This window comes from Geotrypetes seraphini, chromosome 19 (assembly GCF_902459505.1).
Source record: "Geotrypetes seraphini chromosome 19, aGeoSer1.1, whole genome shotgun sequence".
Taxonomy (NCBI): Eukaryota; Metazoa; Chordata; class Amphibia; order Gymnophiona; family Dermophiidae; genus Geotrypetes; species Geotrypetes seraphini.
In genome coordinates this window covers 39,575,277-39,595,076 of record NC_047102.1, presented here as the reverse complement: position 1 = coordinate 39,595,076, position 19,800 = coordinate 39,575,277, and the positions used below count along the sequence as shown (strand labels likewise).

General features: G+C 41.5%; 1 protein-coding gene across 3 annotated transcripts in view; it reads left to right on the top strand.

Moving 5' to 3' along the window:
- Window positions 1–19,800, top strand: part of TRPM5 (transient receptor potential cation channel subfamily M member 5) — a 116,194-nt gene that overhangs the window by 2,009 nt on the left and 94,385 nt on the right. For all 3 annotated transcript variants that reach the window (XM_033928019.1, XM_033928018.1, XM_033928017.1), the window contains exons 2-4: window positions 13,897–13,961; window positions 17,607–17,754; window positions 19,112–19,292. In XM_033928019.1, the coding sequence (XP_033783910.1) occupies window positions 13,897–13,961; window positions 17,607–17,754; window positions 19,112–19,292 (394 nt within the window). The remainder of the gene's footprint in view (window positions 1–13,896; window positions 13,962–17,606; window positions 17,755–19,111; window positions 19,293–19,800) is intronic.

Sequence of the window (19,800 nt, the reverse complement as noted above, 5' to 3'; positions counted from 1 at the left end):
TCCTTTTCCGTTTTCTCTCTTTGCCCTTGCTTCTTTCTTTCTGTTCCCAGCCCCAGCCCTCAAATCCTTTGCAGAGCCACATTTTGGATTTGTAGGTACTCGGAGGGCCTCAGAAAAAAATAGTTAAATGTCTTATTAAAGAAATGACAATTTTGCATGAGGTAAAACTCTTTATAGTTTATAAATCTTTCCTTTTGGCTAAGTCTTAATAATAATATTGTCATTTATAGCTAAAGAGACAGATGATCAAGAAATTGTTTTACTTTACTTTTATGATTATGATAAACATACTGAGGGCCTCAAAATAATACCTGGCGGGCCGCATGTGGCCCCAGGGGCCCCAAGTTTGAAACCACTGCTGTAGGGAGTACTGCAATGAACGTCACATAAAAAGTCCCAGGTACACATCTCACTATAACTAGGGTTACCAGATTTTACGGAAGTAAAATCTGGACCCATGGCCATGCCCCTAGGCCCACCCATTATGCCCAGCCCAGCCCCACTCTCTCAACCTATTCACCTGTTCGGAGCAGCATTGGGAGGGCATCTGCACATGCGCAGGTGGGATACATGCAGTGTTCCCGCTAAGCTGCGCTGGCGCACAAAATATTACATCGCAGCACACAAGTTTCTCGTCACAGCGCACACACGTGCTTGCAGGCAGGCGAGCTGGCAGTCCATGTAACGCGTCGCAAAGGTAAGGGGAGGCTGGGGGAGGAATCGGACATCGGGGTGGGGGTGCGAGCAGGGAGGGGGGCGATCGGAAGAGGTGTACGGCAGATGGCAGGGCGGCGAGAGGAGAGTCGGGTGGGGGGGGAGTAACACCGGAAGAGAGCGGCAAATCCGGGCAAGGCAAGACTTGCAGAGGCGTACCTAGGGGGTGCGGGGGGTCGATCCCGACGGTCCGCTCAGCTCGCCAACAAGGAGAGGCAGCCGGACTCGCGTACGCTCCGACCGCCTCTTCTTGGGGATGATGATGAAGATATTGATGATATCTAACTTGAGTGAAGAATTGATTCCATTCCAGTTTCACAACAATTATTCTACAACATATTGAGTGAACTCTTCTCACTGAAGGCAAACTTTGTGCCCAATAAAATGGTTTTCAATATTTTGTTTTAATGTATTTATACTTTTGTGTAGAAGCTGGAATTGATAGATTGTCTAGAAATTGAAAGCATCAAACATATTGTCTTCTGGACTGTTTTTAATTTACAGTTTACACATATGGATGTAACAGACATAACTACATTTGTTGTAAAACATTTATTAAGATATCATTTCATCCCTACAATTTCTGTAGACTGTTTTAAAATAAATTTGAGTTTTTCTGGTTAAAAAAAAATAAATAAATAAAGAATTTTGTACTTTCAAGAATTAATGCGTTGTTTTGTGTTCTTAAAAATATCATTTAACGTTATTTAATTTAGCGTGTAGGCCTAAAATTCCTTTGAATACCTCGTCCTCATGTATCAGCAACTTTGACAACATATTTATTTGGCTCATAACTTGCTGGCGCCCGATATTTTTAGCTCACAGTGAAAAAAGTTTGCTCACAACACCCGCCCGCTTAGAGGGAACACTGGATACATGTGACATCACTATGTTGCATTCGCACATACACAGATTTCCTCCCAGCTGCAAGCTTTTTAAAACCTGGACCAAGTGCCGGATTTTGAAAATCCGTTTGGACGCCCGGACATGTCCGCTAAAAAGAGGACAAATCCAGGCTTCCAGACAGCTTTTCAAAATCTGGTAAGAGCGGATAGCGTATCTGGTTTTAAGAAAGGTTTGGACAAGTTCCTGACGGAAAAGTCCAAAGTCTGTTATTGAGAAAGACATGGGGGAAGCCTCTGCTTGCCCTGGATTGGTAGCATGGAATGTAGCTACTCTTTTGGATTCTAGAATCTTGTTACTCTCTGGGATTCTGGAATCTTGCTATTCTTTGAGATTCTGTATGGAATGTTGCTACTCTGGGGATTCCACATGGAATGTTGCTACTCTTTTGGATTCTAGAATCTTGTTACTCTCTGGGATTCCGGAATGTTGCTATTCTTTGAGTTTTGGCCAGGCACTAGTGACCTGGATTGGCCACCGTGAGAACGGGCTACTGCGCTTGATGGACCATTGGTCTGAGCCAGTAAGGCTATTCTTAAGTTCTTATGAACTGTGAGACAGATTTTTATATAATTTTGCATTTTTTATGGTTCTATTATCTCATGCAAACAAAGCATATCAGATTCCTGTGCTGTGTAAGAAGAATATTTTAATTAAATTGTGACAAGCAGTAAATTACAGTAGAGCTGAGGGTCTAAACCATCAGACAAAGCCTTTCAGAATACCCGCTCACTTCACTTTACGGGATACCAACAAAAGCTCATTCAGACATTCGTGCGAAAGCAAGAACCCTGTTTACTTGGAGTTTGACCATTTGAAACATACCCCCTCTTCAACGAAATTGCGCTAGCAGTTTCTAGAGCAGAGAGCCGTGCTTCTCCCTACGCTCATAGCAACTCTATGAGCGTCAGGAGCAGCGCAGGCATTTCAGCGTGGCTCCCCAGCGCAGTTTCGTAGACGAGAGGGATAGTTTTTAGCCTATGCAAAACAGTTTTTCATAGGCTCCTGTCTTGGCTTTCACATATGATTGTATTTCTTTTACTCACTTTGTTAAACAAGCAGAGCAGGTGCTATTCAGATATGACAGTTGTTGAACTGTTCCCAAAAGGTGGATTTCAAAAAGGGAGTTGTTAGTTTGAAACAATATGATAAATATCAATGACATTTTCCATGTTATTTCATATTGTTTTTAACCCAAACTACATAGAAAAACATAATTTAGATGTTTTCCAGTGTTCTCACTTATGAACGTAGAAGTTAAATGTGGTAGTCCATGTAATGTGATAAAAAGTGGAAAGAGAATTTAAAAAGTGGCTTAGTCCATGCTATTAGTTTTCATGAGATCTATTTGCATGCACTGCTTTCATTGTATGCCAATAGATCTCATGCATATTTATTGGGGAAATCCTGAAAACTCGACTGGATTGCGGCCTTCATGGAGGGACTTTGATACCCCTGCCGTATATGAAGAAGGACGCAATACTACTCGAAAGGGTCCAGAGAAGAGCGACTAAAAAGGTTAAGGGACTGGAGGAGTTGCCGTACAGCGAGAGATTAGAGAAACTGGGCCTCTTCTCCCTTGAAAAGAGGAGACTGAGAGGGGACATGATCGAAACATTCAAGATAATGAAGGGAATAGACTTAGTAGATAGAGACAGGTTGTTCACCCTCTCCAAGGTAGGGAGAACGAGAGGGCACTCTCTAAAGTTAAAAGGGGATCGATTGGTGGAAAACTGGAACGCTCTTCCGGAGGCTGTTATAGGGGAAAACACCCTCCAGGGATTCAAGACAAAGTTAGACAAGTTCCTGCTGAATCAGAACGTACGCAGGTAAGGCTAGACTCAAATAGCGCTGCCGCGCAAGTGGACTGCTGGGCACGATGGACCACTGGTCTGACCCAGCAGCGGCAATTCTCCTCCACTGCCAATTCCAGACTTTGTTTCTTTCATCTATTTGCCCCCATGCCTGGAATAAATTACCCAAGGTTGTTCGTCAAGCCCCTTCCCTTGTTTAAAAGCAGACTGAAAACCTACCTTTTTCAGCCTTCAATCCTTAACCCTACTCCTCTGCCCAGCTGATTAACCCTTCCCCTTAACTGTATCCATGACATCCTGTTTGTCTTTGGGAAGCAGAGCTGAGTTTCTGATGTCATAATGGCTCTTCCACCAATAAGAGCCAACCTCCTCAGTGATGTCACAATGGCTTGATTGTCCTGTACTCCTCTCTGCCCTCCAACCCAGCCAGCTGATTAACTGTTCCTCTTCATTGTATCCATGACATCTTGTTTGTCTGTCTTGACTGTTTAGATTGTAAGCTCTTTCAAGTAGGGACTGTTTTTTTCTTCTTTGTGACTCTGTGCAGCACTGCATGTGGTAGCGCTATAGAAATAATTAATAATAATAATAGTAGTAGTAGTATTTTGTTCCTATGTAAACAAAATATGACATTATAGAAAATGCATAGGAAAATGACTCTGAATTGTAAGTACAGTAGACTCCACTACTTCTACTTATCATTTATATGGCACTGAAAGGCATATGCAGCGTTGTACATTTTGACATTTACAGACAATCTACATTGGACAGACAGACATGACATATAGGGTTGGGGATGCAGAATATAAGAATAGCCTTACTGGGTCAGACAAATGGTCCATCAAACCCAGTAGCCCGTTCTCACGGTGGCCAATCTAGATCATTAGTACCTGGCCAAAACTCAAAGAATAGCAACATTCCGGAATCCCAGAGAGTAACAAGGTTCTAGAATCCAAAAGAGTAGCAACATTCCATGTGGAATCCCCAGAGTAGCAACATTCCATACAGAATCTCAAAGAATAACAAGGCTCTAAAATCCAAAAGAGTAACAAGGTTCTAGAATCCAAAAGAGTAGCAACATTCCAATCCAGGGCAAGCAGAGGCTTCCCCCATGTCTTTCTCAATAACAGACTATGGATTTTTCATCCAGGAAATTGTCCACTAGCTCTGAACACATATGTGTATATATATATCCAGGCATGCTAGTATTCTGTAAGGCAGTGTTTCTCAACTCAGGCCTGGAGGACCCCCTCACTGGTCAGATTTTCAGGATATCCACAATGAATATGCATAAACTTGATTTGCATACAATATGCAAATTTCTTTCATACATATTCATTGTGGATATCCTGAAAACATGACTGGCAAGGGGGGTACTCCAGGACCGAGTTGAGAAACACTGCTGAAAGGAAAAGTAGGTGCCTGTTTTCCTTTTAGAGTAGGCTCCAAATAGGTACCTTTTAACAGAACTGAAGTCAAACTGTTGCTTTATTATTTGTGGAAGTGCCTTGAAAATGACTCACTCTTTGACTAGCATGTCAGACACTACCACTACATCCTATAGGCAGGGCTGGCATTGGGAGGGGGACAAACGGGGCAACTTTCCTGGACCCCACAGTTCCATAAAATAACATAACTTCGTGCTTATAGACTACGTAACCAGAAGTTCAATGCGGTTAACAAAAAAATTAATAAAATAACATAGAAGACTCCTAGAACTATTTGACCAAATACTTTGAGAAAAGGTAGGTTTAAACTGGGTTCTAAAGTATTTGTAGGAACGAGCTCTACGTAACAGCGGTCCAAAATTCTTTATCATAGGAAGCTGCCTAAAATGCTACTGTATGATCCAAGAATTTCTTACTTTTACAACCTTGAACCGATGGAAAAATGAACAGGGCGTGAGATCTTCTACTGTATTTGTAAAATGCTATAAGAAATCTATCAGTTATGTAGAATGGAGCAATGCCATTCACATCTTTATAGCAAAGACTACCCAACATAAACAGTTCACAAGCCTCCATCAGGAGCCAATGTGACTCGCGATAGAATGGTGTCACTTCTTCAGACCATAGATCAATCTTACTCCCTGATGGGCCGCCGCGTGAGCGGACTGCTGGGCACGATGGACCTCTGGTCTGACCCAGCAGAGGCACTGCTTATGTTCTGAATTAATCTAAGTCTAGCCATCTCTTTCTTAGTACATGTTAAATAAACTATATTACAGTAATCAAGAAGACTCACTAGCAATACCCATTTTAATAAAATTCTTATCAATAACTTTTTTGATATATTTAATTGTTCTTTTTATCTTTGTGTTAGGTGCCAGTCAGCCCCATTAATGTGGACTAGATTAGTGATACAGTTGTATTTTAATTTATTTTTTTCTAAATATTTTTTGATGTACCTAATTATGTATGTAACAATTATAAATAAAAATGATTGAACTAGAAGTTTGAAAGCAGAAAATTCAAAGTATGGTCTTATGGTTAACAAGGCAATGGGGCCTGACAACCTACACCCCAGGGTGCTCAGGGAGTTGTGTGATGTCTTGGCGGAACCGCTATCCGCGCTCTTCAATCTCTCCCTTAGTACAGGTAACGTCCCGTTGGACTGGAAAATGGCTAACGTCATTCCACTTCATAAGAAAGGCTCCAAGATGGAGACAGCAAACTACAGACCGGTGAGTCTCACATCAATAGTGAGCAAACTAATGGAAACTCTAATCAAACGCCAATTGGATACGATCATGAACGAGGAGAATCTACGTGATCCCCGTCAACATGGATTTACTAAGGGGAGATCCTGCCAATCCAACCTGATCGGCTTCTTTGACTGGGTGACGAGAAAGATGGATGTTGGGGAGTCCCTGGACATCGCATACCTGGACTTCAGCAAAGCATTCGATAGCGTACCACACCGCAGGTTGCTGAGCAAGATGAATTCTATAGGATTGGGCGACACGTTGACGAAATGGATTGGGAACTGGCTTGAGGGTAGGCTTCATAGGGTAGTAGTGAATGGCACCCCCTCCGAAACGACGGAGGTGATCAGTGGAGTGCCACAGGGCTCCGTCCTGGGCCCGATCCTGTTCAACATCTACATAAGAGACTTGGTAGAAGGGCTCCGAGGTAAAATAACATTATTCGCTGATGACGCCAAACTAAGCAATGTAGTGGCCAAGAGTACAACAGACAAAAATTCAATGCCCGACAACATGATGCATGATCTACTACTACTGGAGCGCTGGTCTAGGTCCTGGCAACTCAGCTTCAATGCCAAAAAATGCAAATTCATGCACCTGGGCAGCCAAAATCCATGCAAGACTTACACCCTAAATGGCGAGATCCTAACAAGATCTGAAGCAGAACGTGACCTAGGGGTGATCGTCAGTGAGGACATGAAGGCTGCCAATCAAGTGGAGCAAGCTTCCTCCAAAGCAAGGCAAATCATAGGTTGCATACGCAGGAGTTTCGTCAGCCGTAAGCCTGAAGTCATTATGCCATTGTATAGATCCATGGTGAGACCACACCTGGAGTACTGTGTGCAATTTTGGAGGCCGCATTACCGAAAAGATGTGCTGAGACTAGAGTCGGTCCAGAGAATGGCCACCCGAATGATCGCGGGTCTCAAGGATCTCCCTTATGAGGAAAGGCTGGATAAGTTACAGCTCTACTCACTCGAGGAACGCAGAGAGAGGGGAGACATGATCGAGACGTTCAAGTATCTCACGGGTCGCATCGAAGTGGAAGAAGATATCTTCCTTCTCATGGGTCCCACGGCAACCAGGGGGCACCCGTGGAAAATCAGGGGAGGGAAACTGCACAGTGACACCAGGAAATTCTTTTTCACTGAAAGAGTGGTTGACCGCTGGAACAATCTTCCACTTCAGGTCACTGAGGCCAGCAGCGTGCCTGATTTTAAGGCCAAATGGGATAGACACGTGGGATCTATTCACTGAGTTAGGTGGGAAAGGGTCATTGCGGTGGGCAGACTAGATGGGCCGTGGCCCTTATCTGCCGTCTATTTCTATGTTTCTATGTATAGTCCGCAACTTCCATAAAGTATCCACCTGTGGGCTGGGATGTCCTTCCCTTCCCCCACCCCATTCTGAAGCCCCCTCCCCCACCTTTATCTTTTAAAATGCAAAGGGATCTCCGGTGCAGCAGCAATTCTCTAGTGCTACTCACAGATTCCTCTGCGCCATTCCCCTGCTATGTTCCGCCCCCTCTGATGCAACATCTTGTTTCCACTTAGGTGGCCCACGGCAGAGGAACAGCACTTAGTGCTAAAGAATTACTGCTTTGCTAGCAACCTCTTTGCATTTTGAAAGTTGAGGGTGGGGCTTCAGAACAGGGTGGGGAGGAAGGAAGGACATCTCAGTCCATGGGGGGGGGGCCCCTGGAGCAGCTGCCTTTTAAATGAAGGGGGGGGAATGTTGAATGGGAGGGCATGTGGGAAGGAAGGAGGAAGGGAGAGAGGGATGGTATTTGGTGGGTGGGGAAATTGGGAAGGTGCAGGGAAGAGAGAAATTGGGGGGCCCCCTCCTTAATTTTTGCCCTGGAGCCCCAGCTTGTCTAAAGGAGTTGCAGTAGACTTCCCAGAACTAAACAAGAACCATACAGCTAATCCAATAAAAAGATTCCATTTTATATAATTCGCTTTTTCTCGATCTGTATTTCCTCGCTGACCTCTGTTCTTTTGTGCCCCTTTTCATTAAAGTGTGCAGCTGAGGCATCAATGTTAAAATGTTTTTGGTTTTTTTAATAAAATGGAATGTGTGATTAAGTCTCAAGTATGTTTTGCGCCATTCTCCAACATCCCTGCTGTGTGTATCCTCTGTGCTGCCTTCCTTAGTCCTTTTTCCACTTGAGGGATGTCTTCTGGCCTCTGTTATTTCTGCAGTGCCTCTCTTTCTTTCTCTCTCTCTCTCTGTCTTCTTGTACCCTGCATCCTTCCAGCTTAACTTCTAGATTTCTTTGCATCTCTGGAACAGCCAGCGGAAAAGAGGGGGGGGGGGTAGGGAAGAGACATATACAAATTGCTGCCAGAAGCAGCTTTAGTGATCTAGTGAAATGAAAATGTCAATGCAAATTTCTGCAAATTTCATGCATATTTGAGCAGGGTGGAGCTCTCTAGTTTGCATCCATATTTCATATACAAATGCAGCATGAATCAGACTTCTGTTTAACTCCCTACTACCATGACTCACTATTACTATCCATTTGGTTTTTACATCTAATCTAATCTGGTATTTGTGTGTCGCGCAACACCTAAGGCTGTAGGTGACTTTCAGCGAGAAAAGTTAGAAGAGGAACAAAGCCTAGACACAACAATATTGAAGGTTCATAATAATAGGGGACCATTACTAAGAGGGGAGGTTATTTAAGAAATGATCTGAAGTATTTAGACATTTTTTTCAATATCAGAAGCTCATTTGTGGACATATAGCACTGTTATATAGTGCTATAGATTCACTGGAGCATAAGGAGATTTGTATTAAAAGATTTTCAGCTTTATGTTCCAACCATACTTACAACAGTACGTTTCTTAATTGACAGAAGTGATTTATTACGGCAGTGTCCACAAAGGTTTGAAATATGTGCCCTGCACCTCCAATTCCTTCACCCTTCTGGGCCAAGAGTGATGCCCATTTGCTCCTGCCCTGCTTTGACCAAAATTCAAGCAGACAACATTGACATAATCATTAATGATGATAAGCACTTAATAGACACCAATTGGAGGTACCACATAGATCTTCAATCTGTGTGCTTGTCCACCAACCACATTTAACTGGTCTCACGTAGATCTCAAAAGTGGGCCTAGCCATGGGAATAACATGAGTGGGTCAGGAGCATCCTGAACAGTTGCATGCAGTATTATGAGATTTTGGGCATGCACACTCAACTAGCGCCCAAGGATTTAATCTAATCTAATCTGGGATTTATGGGTTGTAGTATGCCTAAATAGGTTCAAGGTGGCTTAAAATTCAAGAGGGTCACAGAGTGTTTAGGAGATATACAAGACTAGGGCTCTTCAGCTTGGAAAAGAGACGACTGAGGGGGAGAGATGATTGAAGTCTACAAAATCCTGTGTGGTGTAGAACGGGTACAAATGGATTGATTTTTTTTACTGCATCAGACTAGGGGACACTCGATGAAGTTACAGAGTAATACTTTTAAATCAATATGAGGAAATATTTTTCACTCAGAATAGTTAAGCTCTGGAATTAATGTGTTGCCAGAGGTTGTGGTAAGAGCGATTAACATAGCTGGTTTTAAAAAAAGGTTTGGACAAGTTCCTGGAGGAAAAAGTTCATAGTCTGCTGTTGAGACAGACATGGGGAAGCCACTGCATGCCCTGGATCAGTGGCATGCAATGCTGACTTAGATTGGCTGTTCTTAAAGGTTACAGACAAAGGTAAAGACTGTTATAGGGGAATACACCATGTTTGAGCTGGCCTAAGTCCTCATGCCTAAAGCTAAGTGCAGGACTTGGCGCAATGCTCTAGTCTATAAATTGTTAGTCAGAAAGACTTAATTTAAATCATGGTTTTCTATTGAAAGACTCATCCTTGCTGGTATAATCTTGATATTTACAGCCAAATGGTTTCATTTTTTGAAAAATAACTGTTCAGATTAGTTTTACACTTATATAAAAAAATTACTGATTTGATTATACTATTCCTGTCCTATTAACCCTCTTTCTTCCTCCCCTCTTAAAGTCAATCAATTTGTACCTTTGCTTAATCTTTGTAAACCGCATAGAACTTCACGGTATTGCGGTATATAAGTTGTTATTATTATTATTATTATTCATCCTGGAGTGCCCTTTATAGCATTTTCATGGCTTCTAAGTTTTGGCACCATTTCTGAATCTTGGTCTTAAAGGATGCCTATATGGAACCTATACTACAAAGGAAAATCAGTGCCTAGTTTCCTTTATAGAATATGGGTACAGTGGCGTAATAAGGGGGGGGGGCGTGGACTGCCCTGGGTATGGTCTTTGTGAGGGACACCAGCGCCACCACCTCTCCTCCTGTTGCCCCCCCCCCTGCATACCTCTTTGTTCACCAGTGTGTGCAACATCTTCCACTTGCTACTCGCACAGGCCTCGGCTCTCTTCTGATGTCACTTCCGTCATTGGGTTTCAGTCATAATGGAGTACTCCTAAAACTCTGACTCATACTTTTCAGGTGACCTCAACATCTTAAACACTAAACTCCTTCCTTGTTATTTTATTTAGAGACACAGCTCGGCAGGTCAGACAGAGCATATTGTGATGTCACTGAGCATTTTAAAATCTGCCCTGCTATTGGTTAGTTATCACAACCATATGCAAATTTATACCTAAGAAGGGGACTACACATCCTAGAATGGTCACAAAACTTATGTTAATACAGAAATACCCATTTTAATAAAATTCTATTCAATAACCTTTTTAATATATTTAATTGTTCTTTTTATCTTTGTGTTAGGTGCCAGTCAGCCCCATTAATGTGGACTAGATTAGTGATACAGTTGTATTTTAATTTATTTTTTCTGAATATTTTTTTGATGTACCTAATTTTGTTATGTATGTAACAATTATAAATAAAAATATATAATAAAATAAAAATACAGCAATAACCAAACCAAAGGCTATAAGCAGCTGAGTGCAGGTAGAAAGTTGAATTTTACATGCATGGACATTGCTGATGCTACTTTGCTGGAGTGTTTGAATATTGTGTATTATGTTTCAACAAGGGAATGTTCTTGCCTAACCATTAGTTTGCATTTGATAGGAAATAATAAAGCAAGTACTTTGCTTAAACAAAACATGAGTACTGACGGTCATAAAATAATTCTCCTTATATGCATATGCAGTATCACATCGCAGATCATGTGTTTATCTTGTTGGCTAGAATGACCGTACTGGTCTTTATCTGCTGTCATCTAATTTGTTAATATGTTTTTCACATATAAGATTTGTTAGATTTTTCTTTTGTGTGTGGAAGGCTGGATCAAATTGGTATGTGATTAATAGAGCCTTATGCCAAGATGCACTCATTATTGGGCATCATTCAAAGTCGTTTTAGCAGGTAACTCCATTGGGAAATAAGGCGAGAGCCAGGCAGATTTCAATGGTCTGTGTTCCAGTTACGGCTAGATAGATCTGGATGGGTTGGAGTGGGCTTTGAGGGCAACTCCAATAGCGGAAGAGTAAGACCATTGCCAGGTAGCCTTGCCCCCAAATCCTAAAGTCCAAAAATGGCAAGGACAAATCAAGATCAGGTATTCATATTAAACTTATAGCATATGGTATGATGCGATATATCTTGTTGGCAGATCGGATGGACCTTCAAGTTTATTTAAAATTTTATTATACCACCTAATCAGGCTTCTAGGCAGTGTACATCAATAAAAGGTGATTATAAATGACATTTAAATAGTAAATTAAAACAACTAGATTAATAAATATAAACATAACTGGGGAATATTAGTGTGACAAACATGGACAGACAACCTTGAGCGAAAGGAAAGTGGGGTAGAACTACAAAATTAAAAGAAAAAGAACATGGAAGGAACAAATAAAGGTGTGGGGAAAATCTTTGGTGAGGAATGTCAAGCTGTCATTTACTATATTACTGTGTAAAACTGCATTTCATCCAAGGTAAAGGGGAGTCTGAATACTGCCTCTCCTTATTGTAAATGAAAGGGATCAGGGAGAATGAAATGCACAATTCAGCGGCAACTGGTGAATTGTTAAGCTTCTCTGAGGGGGAGAGAATACATTTTTCTCCTCGAATCTTGCCAAGTACTTTCATGTGGAGATCCTGTTACATGAATCTATACCAAAGCTCAGCAAGAAAATGCTACCGTGGAGGAATATGGTAGGAACGGAAGAGAATACATACTGTAATGGCTGCATATTCTGAGGATAAAAAAAGGTGCCCACCCTTAGCTTATGCACTGGGGCTAGGGATGGTGATAGTGTAGATATTGCATATGAAGGTAACAGCCCTGGTGTTCATGGACCCACTGCAGCAAGAGATAAACCACAAAAGTTAATGAAAGAGCTAAGCCCTGCTGCAGATAAAGAGGGGATAACGTACTGTTATGCCACAAACCAAGTATCTTTATAAAATAGGCTTGAAATAAGGTGTGTATTTTTGCCACCTTAACCCTTTCAGGACCAAGGGACATATTTGTCCCATAACTTTAAAATCCTATAAATTTTGATTGGGATAGTCTACAGTTCTAAATTTGATATGTACGGATTCCATAGGATACTGCCTTTATGTAAACAAACTGGTTCCGACATTCATTCATTAGCGTCGTTGCCAGATTGACGAGAAGATTCACTTGCCACACTGTCCATAAGCCAGAAGTGTGATTTGTTTTTTTTAAAAAAATGATATTTCACAAAAAAAAATCAATTTTTTGGCATCTGCAAGCCCTTTTTACCATAAAAATGTCGTCAAAACCACAAAAATTGGCCTACGATCCTTATGGTCCTGAAAGGGTTGGGCACTTGGTTATAAAATTATCCTCCATGTCAAACCTGCCTTTTTGGGAGGACAATATTTCCATTCAGGAGGTGGTTAAAGATGATCCTTTCCCTTTTATGATGGTGTCAAAAGAAATAAATCTGTAATGTTCGTCACCGTCTCATGTGTATAGGGGTCCTCAAAATGACTGTCTTACTCTTGGTATAAATCCTCAGTTGTCAGCAGTGCCATATCTGCGAGATTCTCTTTACACTTCTCATTGATCCCAAGAAACTGGTTTTGAAGGGTTGGGTACGGGGGGGGGGGGGGGGAGGCAGAGAAAGATGTTATGTTAGGTGCAGAAAGCTGCTACAAAGTTGGTTAGTGGCCTTTGTCATAAATCGTATGGGGACAGACTTAGAGAACTTACTAGGTATACTCTAGAGCAGGGGTGTCCAATGTCGGTCCTCGAGGGCCGCAGTCCAGTCGGGTTTTCAGGATTTCCCTAATGAATATGCATTGAAAGCAGTGCATGCACATAGATCTCATGCATATTCATTGGGGAAATCCTGAAAACCCGACTGGACTGCGGCCCTCGAGGACCGACATTGGACACCCCTGCTCTAGAGGAAAGACAGGAGAGAGGGGATAGGAAAGACATGTTTAAACATTTTCATGGCACCCGCCAATGCCTGCCGCCACCGCAAACAAATGGCAGGAGGGATGCCCACTCCCTCCTGCCTTCAGCGCTCCCCTCACCGCGATCAAAAATATGGCAGGAGGGATGCCAACTCCAAATAAACATCCAAATAAAAATTATGTGATATTGTTCAAATCATGATCTAGATATTCATTTCAAGAAAATTTTAAGTAGCCATAACTTGGAAGCACAGGGGCAACACAAATAGGATGTCATCGGGAACTCAATTTCTTGTCCTCCTCCATCAAAGGTCAAATAGTCTTGTTTAATATCAGAAACCTCTATTTTTTTTTCAGAGCATGGATCTTCCAAATATCAGAAGAAAACAAAGTCAGCGCAATCAGGACAGAACCATTACTGTGTAAGTACCCTGTCCCAGAGTACCAAACGAGAAGACATATTGGGGTTCTTGACTCATAAAAAGCTATTTCTATATAGCAGTTATATACGGTAGAATAGAAAGATTTTATGTTCTGTTAGGCTTCCGCGGCTGGCGTCATGACTGTTGTTATTTTCTGTGTCTTACTGCATCTAGGTAGGTAGAACCGACGTCTCACCCATCAAGCTGTGGCTTTCTCCAGGGTATGCTCCGAGATCTGCAGTTTGTCTTTATATATAGGGGGTCCCATGTTCTGATTGAGAACAGGGAGGATCGTTGGTCATGAATTCGAATTTTGCTGAGAAAGTTCGTTGGTCACACAAATTTGAAATTTGGCGGGAATGTCCGTTGGACACAATTTTAAATTCTGGTGTGGAAGTCTGTGGTCACAAAAGGAGGGTGGAAACTTGTAGCTGGAGGGAGAAGGTGTTTGTCCTCAGCCCCAGCCCTTTTTGTGCTGAATTTCTTTTGGATGAGCGGTTGCCATGCTTTGTTTGTGGAGAGCCCTTTATCTCCATTGAAGTTATTTGGATGTCTTGCTATCTCTATTGCTTCTTTGCGTGTTCTCAGCCACCAGTGATCTTCTTTCTCCAGGACTTTTGTGTTCTCAGATCTAGTCTTATGACCTGTATCCCTGTCATGAATGGCTACAGCTGATTTTTCTGTGTTACACAGCTTGTGGTGTAGCCTTTCCTCTACAGTGCATCCAGTTTCATTAATATAGGATTGACCGCAGCTGCATGGAATTTCATATACCCCAGGGGTTTGGAGTTGTCACTAACTAACTTTCCCGCCAAAATTCAAATCTGAGACCAACAGACTTTCCAAATTTGTGACCAAAGAACTATTCTGCCAAAATAAAAAATCATGATCAACGGTCCTCCCTGTTCTCAATCAGGTCAGTGGACCCACTATATATAAAGACAAATTGCAGACCTCAGAGCATACCCTGGAGAAAGCCACAGCTTGATGGCTGAAACGTTGGTTCTACCTACCCAGACACGATGAGACCTGAAAAACAGCAACAATCAAAGTTTTTAGAATGCTTGAGGGGAATAACAGCAGTAGCAGTGAGTGGCTAAGAAAACCAGGGAGAGGACAAATGCTCTGGCTTGCCCTCCCCCCTCAAATCCATGTGCTCCTGCAGCATATACCACCACTTACATCTGCATCCCTGCTTGTATTCAGACATCACTTTTGTTGACCCAAGGACCAACATTAGTATGCAGATATTAAATAAAATGGCACCTATTAAATTAAGGAAAAAGAGACAAAGAAATCTGGATGGTTGGTTTGATGCAGAATTGGTAGTAGTGAAACGGGAACTACGAAAAATGGAAAGATGGTGGTTAAAATCAGGAGTAATAGAACATAGAGTGAACTGGAGACAAAAACAAAGAATATAACAATTTAATTAAAGAGAAGCGTACTACCCTTTACGCTCACAAAATTGGTAATCCTAATATCAATAGTAGAAATCTTTTTGAATTGGTCAATAATCTCTATGACATAGGGTCTGTTTTACAAAGCTGCGCTAGCGGCTGCTGCACGGTAATGGCCCCGAAGTCCATAGAGATTTAAAGGGCTTCGGGGCTGTTGCCAAGCGGCAGCCGCTAGCACGACTTTGTAAAACAGGCCCATAGAGGCGCTTACATCTTCAACAACAGAATCCTCTCCATCTGCAGATGCATTGGCAGAGTTCTTTAACAATAAAATCCAAAATTTGAGGGCTAATCTATCGGCTTCCACTAATAATCACTTGAGTTTTCCTGTTGCCCAATGGATAGAGAACCCCAGAATAGATATGTATTGGTATAATTTTACTATCCCTAACTGGCAACAATTCTGTAAGTTTTACACCTATGTAAAGTCAAATTGTCGGTTGAACCTAAAGGCCGTGGTGTGAGTGGTGTGAGTGGCATGATGGACCACTGATCTGATCCAGCAGCGGCAATTCTTATGTTCTAACATTATGAAAGTTACTCCAGTTATCTTTAAAGCCAAGTTGTATAATTGGATCACCCTACTGCTGTCGAGTGGTACATTTCCAGAAGAGTTAGGTCAGATTCTGATTATACCGATTGTAAAGAACTCTAAAGAATCTACTACATTGACATCTAATTATCGACCTATTGCAAGTATTTCTCTATTTACCAAACTGTTAGAGGGATTGGTTAACTCTGATTTGGTAACTTATTTGGATAAATTCAGTATATTACATGATAATCAGTCAGGTTTTTGATCAGGCTTTAGTTCAGAAACAGTTATTGTATCATTGTTAGACCATCTTCACAGTTTATTTACTCTAGGTACAAGCGCTCTGGTTCTGCAATTAGATTTAAGTAGCGCCTTTGATCTGGTTGACCACATGATTCTAATTGATTGTTTGGAATCGATTGGAATCTCAGGAAATGTTTTGAAACGGTTTCAGGGATTTCTGGGAAAAAGATCTTACCGAGTTTATAGCGATGATAAGCTTTCTTACCATTGGGTAAACCCATTGGGGTCCCCTAGGGCTCGCCATTATCTCCCACTTTGTTCCACATTTATCTTGCGTCATTGGGAAATTTATTGCAAAGCTTAAAAGTGAAATTTTATATCTACGCACTTTACTTTGGAGGAACATATAGATTTGTTAGCCAGAAAATGTTTCTCGGTCCTATGAAACTCCGAACCATTAAGAAATATTTTGATGCAGCATCGTTTCGCTTGTTAGTCCAGTCATCTATACTAAGGGCCTCTTCTATTAAATTCGCTAGCAGTTTTCTAGCATGGGGAGCTAAGCTGAATGACCCGTGCTGCTCCCGATTCTCATAGAGTTCCTATGAGCGTCGGGAGCAGCACGGGCCATTCAGCGCGGCTTTCTGCGCTAAAAACTGCTAGCGCAGTTTAATAGAAGAGGGGGTAAATATCCTTGATTATTGTAACATAATTTACTTGGGAACCTATAAAAAAACTTTTTAAAAGACTACGAGTGATACTAAATTCAGCAGTACAGTTGATTTTTGGTTTGAAAAAATTGGAGCAAATTAGTCCCTATTATCAAAAATTACACTGGTTGCCGATGGAAACAAGAGTCCTGTTCAAATTTGCCTGTATTTGTTTTAAATCAATATTTGGTATGCCTCCAGTCTACCTGGTTTCCCATTTTCTCCTGGATTGTTCTAACAAGTCCACAGGTAGAGTAAAAACCTGTCGATCTAAGAGATTTCTTGACAGAACTCTTGCCTTTCAGGCAGGCAAATTGAATGATTGGCTTGGTAAAATTATTCCATGTGTTTCATCTCACCACTCCTTCAGAAAATTAGTAAAGACGTAGTTATTCGATAGATTTGTAATCTAAGTTTTTACTGTTCTAGCTTTATTTGCTTATTATGTATTTCTTATGATTTGTACATGTTGCTGTCTGTTCAGTTTCTCTTGCTGTAAACCGCCTCAAACTATTGTGGTGTGGAGGTATATAAGAATAAAGTTGTTATTATATCAGCAGATCCTGTATTGAAATACTGCCAGAAATGTACACCTGAATGGATATGTCAAGTTCTGATCTCTATATTCTGTTTAAAAAGGGGCTCCACATCTAATGAATTTCTAAACTCATCTGCAAATGTTTCCATTTTATGATAGTGAAGGCCCCTGTCCTGCTGGTCAGACGGCAATGCCAAAAGAAAACCCAGATGCCAATTGCAGGACCAGGAAAAAGGAAACATTAAGAGAAATGCACTATAGCACTGGAGAGATTGATTTCATCAATTGTGGAAAGAAGAATGGACAGGTATGAAAAGGAGCAGAAATCACTGGATATATTTGGGGGGAATTATGTGTTTATTTATTGAGATTTATTAATCGCCTTTATGAAGAGATTCACCCAAGGCGGTGTAAGAACATAAGAAGTTGCCTCCGCTGGGTCAGACCAGGGGTCCATCGCGCCCAGCAGTCCGCTTACGCGGCGGCCCATCAGGTCCATGACCTGTAAGTGATCCTTTGTCTAAAACCTTTCAATACCCTTTCATCATCCTATCTCTGTTTCTATCTATATCCCTCAAACCGCGTATCCTTCAGGAACTTGTCCAATCCCTCTTTGAATCCTCTTAATGTATTCTGTCCTATTACATCCTCCGGAAGCGCATTCCAGGTGTCCACCACCCTCTGAGTGAAGAAAAATTTCCTAGCATTGGTTCTAAACCTGTCCCCTTTCAATTTTTCCGAGGGCCCCCTTGTTCTGGTGGTTCCCAATAGGCTGAAGAATCTGTCCCTTTCCACCTTCTCTATGCCCTTCATGATCTTGTAAGTTTCTATCATGTCTCCTCTGAGTCTCCGCTTTTCCAGGGTGAAGAGCCCCAGCCTTTCTAGCCTTTCAGCGTATGAAAGGGTTTCCATACCTTTTATCATTCTTGTCGCTCTTCTCTGAACCCTCTCAAGTATCTCCATGTCCTTCTTTAGGTACGGCGACCAATATTGTACAACAGGTATAATTCAACATATAACTTACAATTTTGCTAACAGCATAACAGTAGTAAAAAGACCAAGGGGTCCTTGTACCAAGCTGCGGTAGGGGTTTAACGTGCGTAATACCACGTGTTAAACCACCTGCCGCTAATACCTGCATTGAGCGGGCATTAGTTTCTTAGCCGGCCGCGGGGGTTAGCGCGTGATGAAATATCCAGAGATAGAGCAAGAACCCCGGGATGATGCAAGAGGAGCCATTTATAGCTTGGAATCATATTCTAAATATAGAAACTATTGTATTTCCCAGTATCTTTCTGTTTATAATTTGTAAACTGTTTGAAACAATGGTTAGTTTCATTGACCACCTGGATCCATTGTATATCCTAAGCTGTCCATCCTAAGCATCAGACATTAACACATCTTCTTAGCACCTCTTTGCACCTCTTAGCTGCAAGTTCATTTGTTACCTTTTAAGCATGATTTAATTAGGGCTGTTTGAAACAGTATGCCTGGATGCTTTCTGTATGTGAATTCTGTGCATGAGTACTCAGGGTCTATCTGCATCCACATCCCAGAGTCAGATTGATATAATTTCCCATAGGCCTTTGCTGACATTGGATAGGGCAACCATAAATGCTGATTGCTAGCAATAGCTATGCTGACAACTCTTTTGCTCTCTCCAGTTTGTTAAGGTTCCATGTGGCATCCATCCTGGTGTTATATTTGATCTCATGATCAATGAATGGAATCTGGCAGCACCAAACCTGGTGGTGTCTCTTGTCGGGGGTGAAGAGAACTTTCAGATGAAGCCTTGGCTCCGGGATATTATGAGAAAAGGACTGGTGAAAGGAGCACAGAGCACAGGTTTGTTATTTCTGCAGGTATTGCAGTTTCAGACCTTACGTCAATGGCCTGTTATTTCTCTGCCCTATTTTATTTGATGGTAAATTCTGGGCCTTCTTCAGCAGTAGAACCCAGGGTTGGGCAACTGGAAAACATTTTCCTTTTCTTATTTCAAAATGAATGTTGCCAATAGTGCACACTATTTGTATTTACTGCACACTTTCTTTTTTTAAGTTCAATAATCTTTATGATGAAACATCTAGCAATTGACCTGTAATCATACAATGTGATAAAAATGGATAGTACACATAGTCAATCACTGTAACTTAATGTAACTTAGGTAGGAAACGTCCTACAACAAATCTAATCAAACAAAAGAACTGGTCAGACATGTAATATACAATGAATGATAAAGTAGAAATAGTGTTCACGTCACATCATAGACCATTAAACTTCATATATATGGTAATGATTGACAATTATTTTAAAACACAATTTCCTGAAAATCATAAGGCGATGTAACATATTA